Source organism: Carassius gibelio, chromosome A6, assembly GCF_023724105.1.
Source record: "Carassius gibelio isolate Cgi1373 ecotype wild population from Czech Republic chromosome A6, carGib1.2-hapl.c, whole genome shotgun sequence".
Classification (NCBI taxonomy): domain Eukaryota; kingdom Metazoa; phylum Chordata; class Actinopteri; order Cypriniformes; family Cyprinidae; genus Carassius; species Carassius gibelio.
This window is the reverse complement of record NC_068376.1, coordinates 3,031,056-3,047,957: the sequence shown is the minus strand read 5'-3', so window position 1 is coordinate 3,047,957 and position 16,902 is coordinate 3,031,056. Positions and strand designations below refer to the sequence as shown.

The window sequence follows — 16,902 nt, the reverse complement described above, 5'->3', positions numbered from 1 at the left end:
AAACTAGGAGCATGCAAAATGAAACATCCAATATAGCCAATATCAATAAATTAAAAAAGCAAACATTCTCTAAAATCAGTGGTTATAGTACAGTTATATTGCACATCGCTATTTAAAGGCACATTGGCATGTTTTTACATTAGATATGTTCAGGAAATGATTACATAACAAAATGATTATAATTGAAAGTAGTATCAAAAAAGATTTCTCACATTTTTCTGCTCATGATGATGATTATAATAATAATATATATAATTTTGTAATTGCAAAAATTGCTAACTTCATTTTAAACAAATGCAAAATATAATAGCTCATTTATTTAAGTTGACCTCCTGAGGAACGGTGCCCCCAAACTAACTCAATCAATTGTTCAGGATGTCCAGTCCTGCATCCAGGAGCAGAGGAGCTCCATGAAGATGGTGCTTGAAGACACACGATTGGTCGCCCTCCAAAGAGAAGGCGGGTCTATTCTGGCCAGGATGAGGAAGGAAGAGTCTAGATTTGCTCAGTCTGAAGACGTCAGGTATTTCCCTCAGTACATCCCTTCGCGTTACATGTACAGTGCACTTGTATGTTCTGTGCAGGTGCTAAGAGCACACAACACTTCTCTGTGTCTTTTCTGTCTCCTGCAGGGACTCTCTGGAGTCTGTGACGTGTCTGTATAACCAGGTGGAAGAAGCCGTTCACACGCTAGTGATGAAATCCAACCAGTCACTGCAACACCTGGAACATGTGTTTCTGCTGAGAGAAGCTGAAGACTCACTCAGCACAGTATGCATTACATCCCGTCATGACAGATAATAAGCACAGCCCACAGAAAGTGTTTCAGCACTGAAAATAACACAAGACAAACATTGTGCTGCAGGGAACAATCAGACAATGTTCAACGGGCAGACAGTCTCACATAACATCATCGTGCTAAACAAAGCGATCGAAATTTCTCAGCTCTTGTAAGAGAATGTTTTACTGAAAAGACCGGATATGACCAACATGAAGTTTCATAAAATTCAGGCTTGCTGGTCTAGATGATGGACAGACATGCTGTTGTGAGCAAGTTATGAAGAAATGTTGAGATGCGACAGCATTTGTGGCCCAATTTACCACGGAAAATAACTTTGGCTCTTAGTTAAAAAACATAGTGTAAAGGCACTAATAATGAAAGTCACTTAATGTTAAAATGCACCATTCAAACAGATATCAGTAAGACTTAAAATTATGTTATATCCAACCATGTTAAGATCTACTCATTGACATTATATCTGTTATGCTTAACTAGATACTGTGTATTAACTAGATAAAAAAAAACTCTTAAAATGCATAGTCCCCTTTGCTTGTATTTGTAAGTTACCTTATTTTATTTAATTTTTTTTTTGGGGGGGGGGGGGTAATAATTTTTAATAAGGTCCCTTTTGTTCATTTTAGTTCATGCATTACAGCAACAGATGATGCAAAAATGAACATTTCTAAAAATGTGCTCACCTTCAGGCCATCCAAGATGTAGATGAGTTTGTTTCTTCATCAGATTTGGAGAAATGTAGCACTGCATCAGTATCTCATCAATGGATGCTATGCAGTGAATGGGTGCCGTCAGAATGAGAGTCCAAACTGCTGATAAAAACATCACAATAATCCACAGCAATTAATATCTGGAGGAGCGAGTCCTCTATCCATAACTTTCTCCATTGAAAAAGTAATTTTGTCTAAATGAGGAAAGAAATATGCAGAGATCAAGCACTGTCTACAGGCCAAAACAGCCCAAAGTAAATATGTAGGTGGATTTTGATGTGACAGACAACAGACGGATGGGCTTTTTCACTGGAGGAGGTGCCATTGAACTGTGAACTGTCCATAATGTTAACAAATGGAAACTTACTGTAAAGTGTTACCGTCATTTAATGTAAACTAAGGGAAGAGTGAAAACAGTTTTGAGTGATGATGTAGCACTGATGTCTTCTAAGAGGTCTGAAGTGTCTTCTGTGAGCATAAACACCATCAGTTCAGCTCTTTTGATTCTTGTGTGTAGTTAATTGTTGCTTATGTTGTTCACAGATCCAAAAATGGTGTGATGCAGAAGAACAGTCATGGCAGAAAGACAAAGATGACACAGAGAAAACTCTGCTGAAGATTGAGCAGAGACTACAAGACGTTCAGTCTGTTCTTATACGTGCAAAGGTAACGAATCCTAGAGACATTTACACAAATATAAAGACTAGATGTGATATGAGTCCCTGAAGATTTCTGTGAACTGCTGAGAAATTCCAGAGTTGAAGAGGTTGGAGTATGGTACAGGAAAATGCTTTCTTAAATAATAATAATAATAATGAGGTGAAGGTTTTCAGACATCTTTCGGACATTGAGTAATGTGTGCAATTTCTTTTTTTTCTAGGAGAAAAAAGAAAAAGGGATGTCGTTGATAAAGGAAGTGGAGAGGAAAAGCAAAGGAACGCACTATCCTGAAACTGAGGCTTTTCGTTGTAAAACCATCACTTTCAAAACCAACATGACCGGGTTTCTCTTGAAAGCTGAGGAGCGTAAATCCGAGCTGGAGATGTCTGTCGATCTCTGTCGTTTCTGTGAAGAGGTGCGTCGACAAACATGGACATTTAACACATTTTACTTCTGCAGTGTGGTGCATTTATTTGTGAAACGAGGGAATTACTGAAAGACGGAGTAATTAGCAAGGGTTCCCACAGTCCTGAAAACCTGGCAATATCAGAGAGTTTTAAACTGTGTTCTCCAGGCCTTAAATAATAGGAGAAGTCTTAAAACTAATTCATTTGTAGTTAATAAACACATTTCTAATTGTGCAGAGCAGTAACATATTTAATTCATAAGATATTGCTCTTGTGGAAAATAAAACTTGCTCGCAAACCCTTGTGAGTTATTTGTGCATTAATTATTTTCAGTGAATCAGGATTCATGAATGATTTGTAAATTAATCAGTCTGAATGAGATATAATTTTATTTAAATTCTTGTGCAGTTATCACAAACAACACGAAAACTAATGGGAAAGGTCATTGCAAATTATTAATCAACAATTGTGGGAACCCTGGGACCAAATAAAAGAAGAAGTGTGTATAGAAAGTTTTAATTTCATGTTGACTTTACAGAGTGAAAATAACAATTTAACCAATCGTAAAAAAAAAACCCAAAAAAACAGTTAAGAGTTTGTATTCAATAGACTTAAAGGGCAACTTTCTTAAAATTGTGAATGACAAAATCATAATCATAAGATAGAAAGTGTGACGTGGCTCAAACCAGTCGAGAAGAATAACAGCTCATTAATTAGTTATGAGTAATCTAATCTTTGGTTCTGCGTCCATTACATTTTAAAGAAACAGAAAATAATCAAATTAAGTGCCTCTTATTTGTAAAGTATTTAATTAACTGGAATATCCAAAAATGTAATATTTATTATATATTTAAGATTAAATTAATTAGTCATTACCACATGATTACATAATATAGTCTAAATAAATTACATTCCAAAACAAATAAATTTATCTACACTATGATGCTGCGAATTACATTTATTTTTAGCCTTTATTTTGATAGAACAGTTGTTAGACAGAAAGTGAAGTTCATGAGAAAGAGGGCGTGTCTAAAATAACTCTTATTATTATTAATATTTTAAAATGTAATTTATTCCCGTGATGCAAAGTGGAATAGATGGCTACTGAAAATTCAGTTTTGATCTCAGAAATAAATTACAATTTATAATAGATTTAAAAAAAAAAAAAAATTATTTTAAACTGCAATAATATTTCTGATTTACTGTATTTTTAATCTAATAAATGCAGCCTCTGTGAGCAGAAGAGACTTCTTTCAAAATCAATACAAAATCATAACACCAAACTGCCAGCCTCTTCCATTACTATCTAATAGCCTGAAATGACTTTCATCTTTTGTTTTCCAGGCCTCGTCTCTTGTCAAAGAGTGTATGGAGTATCTAGAACACACGAAGCCTCCCATGTGTGTCTGCTTGAGTACATTGCAAGCTTTCGAGGAGCGTTTCAAAGACTTCTCGCCCCAGCACTTTCAGGACAAGAGCTCGGCGCTGCTGGAGAGGGACCTGGATGGGATTTGGATGTTGAAAGCGGTCTGGGCTCAATGCCGAGACATCAGACAGCGGCTCACAGAGATACTGCAGGCCTCTTCTAGAAATCAAAAGCCTCTGGGATCGCCACAAAAGAACAGTGTGGCGGCGAAACCCGATGAGGCCCACTTTAAAGGTCCGACCCTGAGCGTAATTACAACTAGCCCTGGAGAAAATAAAGGAGACCCCCAAACAAACCCTGCTGGGGGTCATACCGAGACTCGAAATAGTCCCGCTGGACAAGGTGATAATGAAACCGTGACGCATTTCGACCTTCACTGTGAGCCTGTGAGGACAGAAACATCTCCGTCGGCAAACTCTGAGCCGATAACGACTGAAGAACTGCATGTTCAGGGTCTTCAACACTCATTCAAGCTCAAAGATGAAGGAAAAGTCTCCACATCTCACAAATGCCATCAGATGTACTCTCACAGCGACAGTGATCTTAGAAAGTCAGGCCGGGTCAGTGAGTTCAACAGTCCACATTATAAAGCCCTGGTCCGCTCACACAGTGAAGACTCGTGTTTGCGATTCACCAGTGATCATGTTTCTATGTGGAAATCCAATGCTCCAGTTAAACACAAAGCCCAGACATGTGCAGCTTCCTGTCTAGAGAGTGACTCAAGCAGAGCATCATGGGATGGACAGAGCCACCAGGACAGCTTCTGTTCCAGCTCGTCTGGACTGAGCCAAGGCGACGTCAATGAGAAGTTCAGCAGTGACACCGGATCTGACCACCAGAGCTTGATTTCACTGGCAACACAATCAGATACTGTGGTCAGAACACAGGACGAGTCCATCTGCAGGCCGGACTGTGTGCTGGACCACAGCTACACTGAACTGTGAGTCAAACACAACATATATCCCATGCAACGTTATTTTAATGGGTTGCATTTAACTTAAGAAACCTAAGTAGATCATGCAACTATTAGCACTAATAGTTTTTATAATCAACTTCTGCTCACAATGCTTTGGAGAAATGAGACAGACAAGAGCAGTCAGGATGTGACGGAACGTATCATTATTTGTATCCATCAAGTTCCAAATTCAAAGAAAATTATCAACTTTAATTAGAACCTTTAATTTTAACCTAAAATGTAGTTTACATAACAAATTCAAAATGTAATATATTAATATCATTAAAATAAAACCAAACATTATTTCATAAAAAAGTTTAAATTAATTAAGTTGCAAAATAAAAATAATCTAATTTTTGATATTATTAAAAAATTAAATATTTTAATACTATGACAAAACAGCATTCAATTAAACATTAAATATGATAATATCCAAAAAATATAGTTTTCATTCCAAATTAAACAATCATTACCAAGTGATTATTTAGTATATTTCTTATATTAATAAAATAAAATCGTTTTAACATTATAATTAAACAATATTTAATTACATATTTTTATATGATATTATCCCAAAAAATAGAGATCTTATTATAAATTCTAAATACAATAATTATTATGATATATTTTTTGAATATTATTAAAATAAAAGTTTCAATATTACATAATATTATTTCTATCACAAATAACTAGATATATGTGATTTATTCCATTACTGTAATGCAAGATATACTCAGCTCATATATTATACTTGTCCACCTCGTTTATTGCATAAAAACATGTACATGCATTGAGTTTGACATTAGATCTGTTTTTCTACTGTACAGCATTCTGACACGTCTTAAACTGAATTGCACAAATGTGTCCAGGCACTATAATGTTGTCAGATTTTTAAATATTTTCCGTCCATTTATCTGTTTGTCTGCTATGTATTTGAAATTGTAAATGATGTCATTATTGTGGAAGAGAACAGGGACCATGTCAGAAAGCAGCAGTGAGAGATGCGTTATGTTTTTGTTGGGACAGTAAGCTCCAGCGCATCATGAAGGAGCTGCTCCAGACGGAGAGAGAGTATGTGAGAGCGCTGGGGTACGTGGTGGAGAACTACATGCCGGAGCTGGAGCGTCCCGACGTGCCTCAGGACCTGCGCGGACAGAGAGGAAGCATCTTTGGGAACCTGGAGAAGCTGCGGGACTTTCACCAGCATCACTTCCTTCAGGAGCTGGAGCTGTGTCTGAAGGAGCCCTTCTGTGTCGGACGCTGCTTCCTGAAACATGTGAGCGCTCCGAGCAGGACACAAGTTAAAACTGCACAGAGTTTCACAGTTTCAAAGCTCCACACAGAACTTTTTATTTGATAGAAACCCATTAATGCAGCTTTAACAAACCCAGAAACTAATACATTTTAATAAAACTCAAAAACAATACCAAAATGATAAGACACCGTTTATATTTTGTATAGTAAATTAAGCCTAGATATCTGTCATTTTTTTTGGGCATCATAAATTTAGAAACAATAATATTTGTTTTTCATTATTTGAAAGACAATTTCAATTTTTTTGCTAAATTATATATTTATATATATATATAAAAAAACTTATTTTTATAGCTGAGCAAAAAAGAAAAAGAAAAAATACATTGCAAGGTACTTACTGTAAAGTCTGTTTTATTTGTAATGCGTAAACAAACAAACAAAAAAGTAAAATTATTAGAATTTGAGGGGAAAATGTGTTGTCAAATTCCTGCTCTATTTTCTTATAATTTTAACAAAGAGTACTTTAATGAAAAAACTAAACAAAACAAAAAACAAAACTGATACATTAACGTCAAATTGCATGAATATTACGATAGATGTTACACACAAAAAAAAAAAAAAAAAAAAAAAAAAAAATATATATATATATATATATATATATATATATATATATATATATATATATATATATATATATATATATATATATTTTTTTTTTTTTTTTTTTTAAAAACAATACTTAAGAAACATGCTTGAAAATGTTTGGCAAAAAAAAAAAACGGATATATTATTTAAATTGAACAATGAATATTAAAATAAATATATATATTTAAAGAAGTAAAATACCTGGATGCTTTAGAGAATTTGAGGCACAATGTCTTAAAAATATTAAATATATATTACTTTAATGCACATTTTCAATGCACATTTAAAAAAAACTGTAAAGCAAAAAAAAAATGTGTATATTATTCAAATTGCATGAATATTACAATGGATGTTACACAAATAAATAACAAAATCTTAAAGAACATGCTTGAAAATGTTTGGATGTTATAGAGAATGTAAAATATACTTAAAATAATTAAATATATATTACTTTAATGTACATTTTCATTACTGTGATCAAAACTGACATTATTTCAATGCATGAATATTACAATGAATATATATTCTGTATATATCTGAAATGAAATTGGATGCATTACAGAATTTAAGGGAGAATGTGTTTGTTATCAAAATGTTATATATTTATAGAAAGAGACAAAAAGCCCTTGTTTGCATCATTGATTCTAACACTGTATCTCTCAAATTCAGAAAGAAAACTTTGGTCTGTACGCATTATACAGCAAGAACAAGCCTCACTCTGAGAGACTGCTCATCGATCACGGGAGAGACTTCTTCAAGGTCAGATCTTCCTCCAGAAATGTGATGCTTGAAGCTCATTTCATTAGTATTCAGATGAAATATGCATGTTTAGTCAGATATTTAGTCAAATGTACAGTTTCAACATAACACATAAATACTTTTTACATGGCACAACTTTAGAAATATAAAACAATTCAATTAGTAAAATAATTAAATTTGAAAATAATATATACAGTATATAAAAATAAATATTAGATCAACTTAAAAAAACATAAAAAAATTTAAATGTTGTCTTAAATTACTACAATTACTAAAACTAATTTAGCTTTGTAAATTAAAGCCAAACAGAAATCTATTTTTTAATATAGGAATAAAAGGAATACAAAGGACAAAAGCATATAAAACATTAGTAATTCAGTGGCATAACGATACTCTCATTTATTAATAAATGATGGTGAAACTTTGCCAGAGAAAGGCATTTTTAACGACAAATGTATTTTGAAATGAAATCCCAAACATGTTATTTATTACGAATACAATGAATTCAATATTCTTTGACCCCTAACAAAAGCATCTAATGTATTATGCACTTAAAGGATCTCTATCCAGCTCCTTTCTGTTCATTCCTGTGAAATAATAGGGAAACATTTCCCCCAGAAAAGATCAGGAAACAAGATTATGAAAGAGTTTATCTGGTAATGCCATATGTCACACATCTAAAAAAAATACATAAATAAAGTAATGAACAAACAGGAGCTGGAACGTCGGCTGCTTTGGGAAATTTCGAGGTCATTCTCTTGGAAATAAACCCATCTCCTCAGGATACAGCTTTCATTGGTCAGAAGTTTGATTTTGCTTGAAATGTGTGGCATGATGATTTGCATATTTCAGAATATTTTCCATTGGTGCATTTCCAAACAGGACACACCTATAACAAATATTCAGTGACTTTGCAAAACAAAAAAGAAAAAAAAGAAGTCACAATATTTTTATTTCCTAAAGCAAACAAGATGATACATAAAATATCCTCTTTTACAGTCAGCATGTGCTGAATCAGTTTAAAGTGTGTGATACTTCCGATGCTTTATTAATTGTAGTGATCTGATGTGAATTGCAGCGGAAGCAGCAGCTGCTGGGTGATAAGATGGATCTGTCCTCGTATCTGCTGAAGCCCGTGCAGCGCATCAGTAAATACGGTCTGCTGCTGCAGGACATGCTGTGTGAGTGTGAGAGCGGCGCACACACAGGACACGAGCGGCTGGAGATACAGACCGCGCTGAACATCATCCAGCTCCAGCTGCGACACGGAAACGACCTGCTCGCCATGGACGACATCCAGGACTGTGACGTGAGCGCTGTCTTTAACTAAAACTCACAGCATCTTCAGTCAGTCATGTAACGCTCAAATAAAGTCAAATAAAATATTAGATAAAAACTAAAATTGTAAAAATTAGAAATGTTGCTTTAAGTACTAAATTTTCAATTTTAAGATACTAAACTAATATAAAAATATGGTAAATTTTAGTAATTACTAAATACTTATAACATTACTGAAGTAATTAATTGATTTTGATACATTTTTAAGTACCTCGTGCAAATAAAATAATATTAATAATAAAATAAAGTTGGTACATATAATTGTCTCTTTGGACCATTATTTATTAATCTTTACACTCAGTACCTGAAGAATCAGTTTAGAGCTTTTTAAGTGTAATGCTTCTGATTATTTTCCTCAAAATGGGCTTATTAATTCAAGTAATATAATCTATAAACTATAACATTTTCAGTAATTAAAATAAAGCAGAAATAAAGTAAAAAATGTATATTAGATGAAAAAATTAAACTTAAGAAAATAACTATTTTAAATAATGCCTTGGAAACTATATGAGATAAAGTGCTAAAATTAATTTACTCATTTCAGAATATTAAACTAATATAAAAATATAAATGAAGTAATTTATAAATATAAAATAAAGTTAAATATATGTATATATATATATATATATATATATATATATATATATATATATATATATATATATATATATTAAATTAAGGATAACTTACTAAAACTTAAATAAAATTAAATATCAAAATATGTATTTAAAACATATTCCTTACAATATTAAACAGTGCTACACTGTAAAAAAATAAAAAATAAAATAAAAAAAAAATATATATATATATATATATATATATATATAGTACTATACATTGAAGTACTATACATATCAAGATCATTTTATACTCTACCAGTCAAAAGTTTGGAATGGTTCATTTTTTTATTTTTTTGACAGAAGTCTCTTCTGCTCTCCAAGGCTGCATTTATTTGATTAAGTAAATAAATAAATACAGAAATAACAGTATTTTTTTTTACTGTTTCTTACTTTTTTATTATTATTATTAAATTATGATCAAGTTAAATCAAATCCAGTCATTTTAAAAATGTCATATGAGCATGAATATTTTTTGTGAAAATTAGACACGTTGAATAGAAAGTTCAAAAGAACAGCATTTACTTAAAAAAGAAAAAGCATTATAAATGTCTTCATTTTGATCAATTGATTGCATCCTTGATTAATAAAAGTTTTTTTTTAAATCTTCCTTAGGATCATGAAGACTAGGGTAATGATGCTGAAAATTCAGCTTTGATCACAGAAATAAATTACATTTCACTATATATTCACAAGGAACACAGTTATTTTAAATTGTAATAATATTTTGCAATATTACTGCTTTTATTTCTCATCAAATAAATGCAGCCTTGGTGAGCAGAAGAGACTTCTTCCAAAACAATCATAATTATGCCAAACTTAGGTTTTGAAGGTGAATGCAAGTGTCTTGCTATAAACTTGATGAGACTTTTAACTGTTATTAAAAGATAAAAATAATATGAATGCAACAGTAGTCATTTAGTATAAAAGTTTCTGCCGAATGCATTAATGTAGGCCTGATTTGGTGGTCAAATTCAGCTCACTCCTCATTTGCGTGAGATTGATTACGTGTGGTTTTGTTCGGGTGAGTGCAGGTGAATCTGAAGGAACAGGGCCAGCTGATCCGTCAGGACGAGTTCATGTTGACCTTCAGGAAGAAGAAATGCTACCGTCACGTCTTTCTCTTCCAAGATCTCATACTCTTCAGTAAGACACGCAGAACAGACGTCGGGAATGACACGTACATCTACAAACAATCCTTCAAGGTAAACCACGACATGACGAATCACTGGACAGCTCAAAATAGAGACGGCTTTCCCTTTAGCTTTCTGTGCTCTCGCAGACGTCAGACATCGGTATGACCCATAACTCTGGTGACAGCGGGCTGTGTTTTGAGATCTGGTTTCGAAGGAGGAAGTCTCAGGACACGTACGTCCTTCAGGCACCGAGTCGAGAAGTGAAGGAGAACTGGACCAGAGACCTGGAGAGGATCCTGTGGGAACAAGCCGTCCTCAACAGAGGTGTGATATCATATTAGCTTTTGTCTTGATTAATATGAATTATGATTATAGTGAGTTGCACCGGTGTGAATCTGTCATCATATACTCTCCCTAAAGTAGTGCTAACACTTTTGAATTCTATTCACTATCAGCTAGTTGCTGATAAGCATGCATATAACTAGCAAATTGGCTATTTATTAGAACTTATGAACCACATATTAATGCCTTATTTTGCATGAGCGTAATCGTGATGCCTTATTCCTACCAATACCTAAAGATAACCACTATAAGAACGATCTTCCTAGCTATCAATATGCAGTAATTATGAGCTTATTGCATGCAGGGAGACTCTTAATAGTGAACGTGTGTTTCCTAATCTACAGCGTTGAACACAGAAGAAGATATTTTGAAGTCCCCATTGACTTCAATAGGATTTTTTCCTGTAATATGGGGGCAAATTGGGACCAACACCTGCTTGGAAACCAACATTCTTCAAAATATGTTGAAAACACACATTTTGAAAACAAATTAGTTTGACCTGTTATTAGATTTGATCTCTTATTCTCTGAAAATAAAAAAAAGAAATTGCTGGATTTTTGCAAATCAATCCTCTTCAAGTGCAAGTTAAACAAACGAATCCCAAACTGAGATTTAAATCATCAGAAAGGATTGAAGTTAAACTACTGTAGGTTTACTGTAAAGCCTTGATTTTATGCAATTATTGCTGCAACACACTCGTTATCTTGGGTTCTTTTACCTCATGTGTGATTGTGAAATTAAAACCATAAAACCTCAGTGAGAGCCAGAAATGTGAATGTCCAAGAGTTTATGCAGAACTGCTGAAATGTGCTCTTTTATGTTGAGGAATGTGGTAAGGAGTGAAAGGGGAAATGATGAATGACCGAAGCTCACCAGTCCACAGCTGCATGCATTTATTCCTCGATCCCTCCCACCCCTCACGGCCTCCGCACACATTTCCCGATAACAGTCCTCCCATTTGATGTGTCCCATGGATGTTTAACAGCTGTACTTTTCTTTAGAATCGGTTGCACTGTTGTAGATGTGTGTATTCAAGAACAATAGAAACTTGCTATGAGTGATTGCTTACACACCTTATGAACTAACATTTCAGCAGTTCCACTGTAATTCAGACCAACATTTTATTCGGAAAACACGTGCATTGATCTTAACCAGTTGATGAATAAAATAGTGCTGTTCTGTGCTGAAGCCATCATCATAAGATAATCACAAAACATACAGAATTCATCAAATCCATCAATAATACTTCCTGATGTTTGTGCTGTGACTTTTTGAGGTTTTTTTATGTTCTTGAAAAAATACTCTTTTGCTCACCAAGGCTGCATTTGATTAAAGTAAAAAGACAAATATTTTTATACAACACCTTTAATTTATTAAATTTTTTCTCTTTTTTTTTTTTCTAAAAAGAGTATGCCAGACCTACATTTCACTGCTTGTTGTATGTCATATACCAATAACATGACAAATAAAATCTTGAATCTTGAAATATTGTAAAATATTATTAGTTTAATAAAATGTAATTTATTTCTGTGATGCGCAGCTGAATTTTCAGCATCCTTCCTCCAGTCTTCAGTGTCACATGATCCTTCAGATTTGCTGAAACATGCCATATGTTCAAGATTATTTAATGAATAGAGATTTTTAAAAGAACAGCATTCATTTGAAATATTGCATCAAGCAGTAGTTTGTTATCATGATAAACTAACATGATATATCTTTAAAAATTGTGAGTTTTGCGTTTTAAACAATGTATTAACACATATATGGGAATATATACACTGAACAAAATTATGAACGCAAAACTTTTGTTTTTGCCCCCATTTTCCATGAGGTGAACTCAAAAGATGTAAGACTTTTTCAATGTACACAAAAGGGCTGTTTCTCTCAATTATTGTTGACAAATCTGTCTAAATCTGTGTTAGTGAGCACTTCTCCTTTGCTGAGATAATCCATCCACCTCACAGGTGTGGCATATCAAGATCTGATTAAACAGCATGATTATTGCACAGATGTGCATTAGGCTGGCCACAATAAAAGGCCACTCTAAAATGTGCAGTAACTTGGCAAAGGAGAAGTGCTCACGAACACAGATTTAGACAGATTTGTGAACAATATTAGAGAGAAATAGGCCTTTTGGGGGTGGATGAGGAGATACCCCCTGACTATGTAATGAATTATTATTATTATTAATTATTTTGTGTAAATAGAAAATGTCTTAAAACCTTGAGTTCAGCTCATGAAAAATGGGTGCAAAAACAAAAGTGTTGCATTTATGATTTTTCTTTTTCAGTGTAATAACCCCCAGATTGTGTGTCTGCTGATCTTCACACAGAGATCCGTATGCAGGAGAGGGTGTTCATGGGAATCGGACATAAACCCTTCATGGATATTCAGCCCAGTGAGATGGCCATCAACGACCGAGCCATCAACTGCGCTCCAACAGGACGAGGTGAAGCATTAAATTAAAAAGCGATTAAAAAGCGATTAAACGCTGGGGATCCTGAGAAGTCGATCTTATTTAACTCTGTATGAAACTGTAGGTGGGATTCCTGTCCTCCGGTTGAATTCTGTCGGATCGGCCAGCTGTACATCGTCCTCTGGAAGCCAGTCGTCCTCTTGCTCTGGCTGGGGATCCACGTCTCCTGTGGGTCATCTGATCGCTCCTAGAGGAGGAGATGTTGTCCGGTACGTCCACGGGATCCTGGAGGAAGATGATTTAGTCCAGGAGACTGTAAACCAGAGTGCACTGGGTATGTCCTTCTTGACATTGACTATTTTGACAATGTCTGATTTGAAAGTTGTGGTCAATAGAAATGCATTTTAAAATGTACATTATATCCAAAAACACATTCTTATTCTTATTTTGAATGTTTAATCAGAACATGTTATTAAAAAAAATACAAAATGTAATCATTCAAATCGATCTGATCACTTGCTTTTGACATCACTGAACCATCTTATTATACATCCTCTCCAAATGCACTGCAATAAATAAATAGCCTTTATTTTAAAATCTCTTTCTTACTCAGTATTTTTGTCTTCCAGCATAAATATCGAAACATTCTTGAATCAGATACAGAAGCAAAATGAAAGTCTTGTTTTATTAAAAAACATATATAAGTAAAGTTATTTAATAAACATCTGCCAGTGGGTTTATTTACATACTTGTGTTTCAGTGGAGAGTTCGGTGTCCTCAGGAGAAAGTGTTAGTTGCTTCAGCAGTTCTGGACACAGCTGCTCGTCTGTGATTGGTGGAGACTGTGACCACGCCCCATCTGAGGTGACAAAGCCATTTGCCCCAAAAACCGAAAGCAACGTTAAACCCACTAACCTACCCGGGGACCAGCCATGTTGTAAAGTACGGCCTACAAATTCATCTGTTTTGTTAATATCTATAAAAATTCAACATTGTACATTACCATTTAAGCTATTTGCTGTTTTGCAGCTTGGTTGAGATTTGGAATATTCTGCATATTTATATTTTCATTCACTCTTTGTTCTTTACAGGTTCAAGGGACAAGCATCGTGGGAAAGTCAACTGAAGTATAGCACATCATTTGTATTTATACAGTAATAACGTCATGCTTCTTATGTTATCATACCTATGGGACATTATCAGTCCTTTGAAACTCTAAAATAAAGTTTATTTTATTTATTTATTTCAGTGTGTGTGTGTAACATTAGTTCATGGAACTAACTTTTAAATCTCAAACCTGCAGACTCTTTTGTTTCTTTGTTGTTGTTGTTGTTTTTTGCTTGTATTTCTGTAATAATTAGCCTTTTTGCACAGGTCATAAAACACAAACCGATGTGTAATCTTTTAATAAAACTGATTTGATAAAATAAACAACTGAAGAATTGTCCATAAAATAATTTAATTTTCAGTGCAATGATTCAAAATGAAATGCTTTTAAAAAAGAAGTGAACTTATTCTGTCAACTTTGAATGTAAGAGAAGTTGTTTACAGTGGCGATTCTAGACTTTTTTAATAGGGGTGGCCTTAGTGGAGCACTGATTAATTCAAGGGTGGCATCATAAAATCATGCATCGAACACCATACTCATAAATTGAAGGACAAAGGCTGTACTCTTACATTACATTTATTTTTATTTGAATAAAATCAAATATAAATAAACAAACATCTCAAACATAAAAATACACCTTCAAGACTTTTTGTTTTTTACAATAACAACTCAAACATAATATCTTTGGCCATCTATTTCTATAGCTGTTAATATCCAAAATCCAAGTTCTCAGCTATATACTATTTATTCATGGAACAATGAATTACAATTTGTTTGCCCATCTATATATTGTTGTTAAAACAACTGAATGCGCCGATTTTTGTGTGAGCTGGCGAAAACCTTGATAAAGTCATCCATATTTAAAGCTTTTGCTCTCCTGGATTCAATACTTAACACACCTAAGTGGCTAAGCCTACCATCAACCATGGTGGTCCTTAAGTGTGTCTTTATTAGCTTCAGGGCTGAGAAGCTCCGTTCACAGCCAGCAGTACTCACTGGGATGGCTGTGGCAACCTTGCAAAGCCTAAAGAGGTCAGGGAACACCTCTTTATAGGGTTCCAAAAATACAGTGAAGTCTGTAACACTTCCCAATTGTACTGCCCCACTGTCCATCTTTCTCTTTACAACCCTTCTGGCCTGATGCAGCTCATGGGTCAAATCCTCTTGATCACTGCCATACAAATCACCTAATTGTAAGACTTGAACCTTGTCTAGGAATGTACAGCTTTGAGGGTTCAGTGCCTGTATCCCATTCATGAGTACACAGTTTGACTTTGAAAACCTTCTGTCCATCTCACTCATGATGCAATCTAGGATTGGGTACAGTAACCTTTGCCTAAATGAGTTTTTGTCCTCATCACCCCTGCGTAGGCCTATAGTACAAGTTATATGAGACCCACCCAGTTTTGAGCTTACTCTCTGTTCTCTCTTTTTTGTGACATTTTCAACTGCTACATTACACAGCTTGGCTGTATCAGATATTTCTTGCCACAAATCATGTGCAAATGTCTCGTTCCTGTACTCCTGAAATGTAGCATGAAGTGATTCAATCAAATCAACTGCTATGGCTAAGTCAAGTGAGGGGGCCTGTAGCAGGTCAGAGAGTCGCTTTGTGGTTCCAAGGAGTTTTTGGAAAGTTGTCAGTAAGGCTATGAATGTAAGGTCAATCTGTGCTAATAAACCTCGAGCATCAACAGATCTGTCCCCATTGTCCTCTGAACTGATCTGCTCAAGAACATGCAGGACGGCTGGTAATCTATCCAATAAGTTCCTGCAAGCCACTGCTCTACACGCCCATCGTGTATCACTCAGTTTTTGCAACTCTCTGCATTGGCCACCATACATATCTTTTTGAACCTCCATCCATTTTTGATGTACATAGGACCCGGTCATATACACATAGAGTCTTTGGAGGAGGGTGAAGAAACAATCTACCTCTGCCACTGACTTCACTGTGTCCACTAAGACTAGATTCAGGCAGTGGGCATTACAGTGGACATAAAATGCCTGTTTAGCCTCTGCCTGAATTCTGGCTGCCACACCCGAGTGTTTCCCACTCATCACAGCTGCTCCATCATAGCCTTGCCCAATCAGGTTCTCCTTGTAATTGAGCCCATATTTTTCAAGGCATTGTATGATTTTATCACTAAGTCCCTTAGCATCCAAATCCTGAGCATGCTGAAAATCAAGGAAACTTTCATGTATAGCCCCACTGTAGTAATACCTCACTACCAACGACAGTTGCTCCTTTTTCTGGAGGTCTTTGCTTTCATCTGCAATTACTGAGAAAACCTCACTCTCCTTCACCTCCTTTACAATGTCATCCCTCACCA

General features: G+C 34.7%; 1 protein-coding gene across 1 annotated transcript in view; it reads left to right on the top strand.

Moving 5' to 3' along the window:
* LOC128015270 (uncharacterized) overlaps positions 1–14,895 on the top strand; it is a 31,461-nt gene extending 16,566 nt beyond the window's left edge. Inside the window, exons 10-23 of the mRNA XM_052598974.1 lie at positions 375–523; positions 633–771; positions 2,050–2,172; positions 2,387–2,581; positions 3,918–4,939; positions 5,981–6,230; positions 7,523–7,612; positions 8,691–8,921; positions 10,602–10,772; positions 10,850–11,027; positions 13,378–13,494; positions 13,586–13,795; positions 14,222–14,403; positions 14,553–14,895. Coding sequence (XP_052454934.1) covers positions 375–523; positions 633–771; positions 2,050–2,172; positions 2,387–2,581; positions 3,918–4,939; positions 5,981–6,230; positions 7,523–7,612; positions 8,691–8,921; positions 10,602–10,772; positions 10,850–11,027; positions 13,378–13,494; positions 13,586–13,795; positions 14,222–14,403; positions 14,553–14,594 — 3,099 coding nt within the window. The 3' untranslated portion in view covers positions 14,595–14,895. The remainder of the gene's footprint in view (positions 1–374; positions 524–632; positions 772–2,049; positions 2,173–2,386; positions 2,582–3,917; positions 4,940–5,980; positions 6,231–7,522; positions 7,613–8,690; positions 8,922–10,601; positions 10,773–10,849; positions 11,028–13,377; positions 13,495–13,585; positions 13,796–14,221; positions 14,404–14,552) is intronic.
* The last annotated feature ends 2,007 nt before the right edge of the window (positions 14,896–16,902 follow it).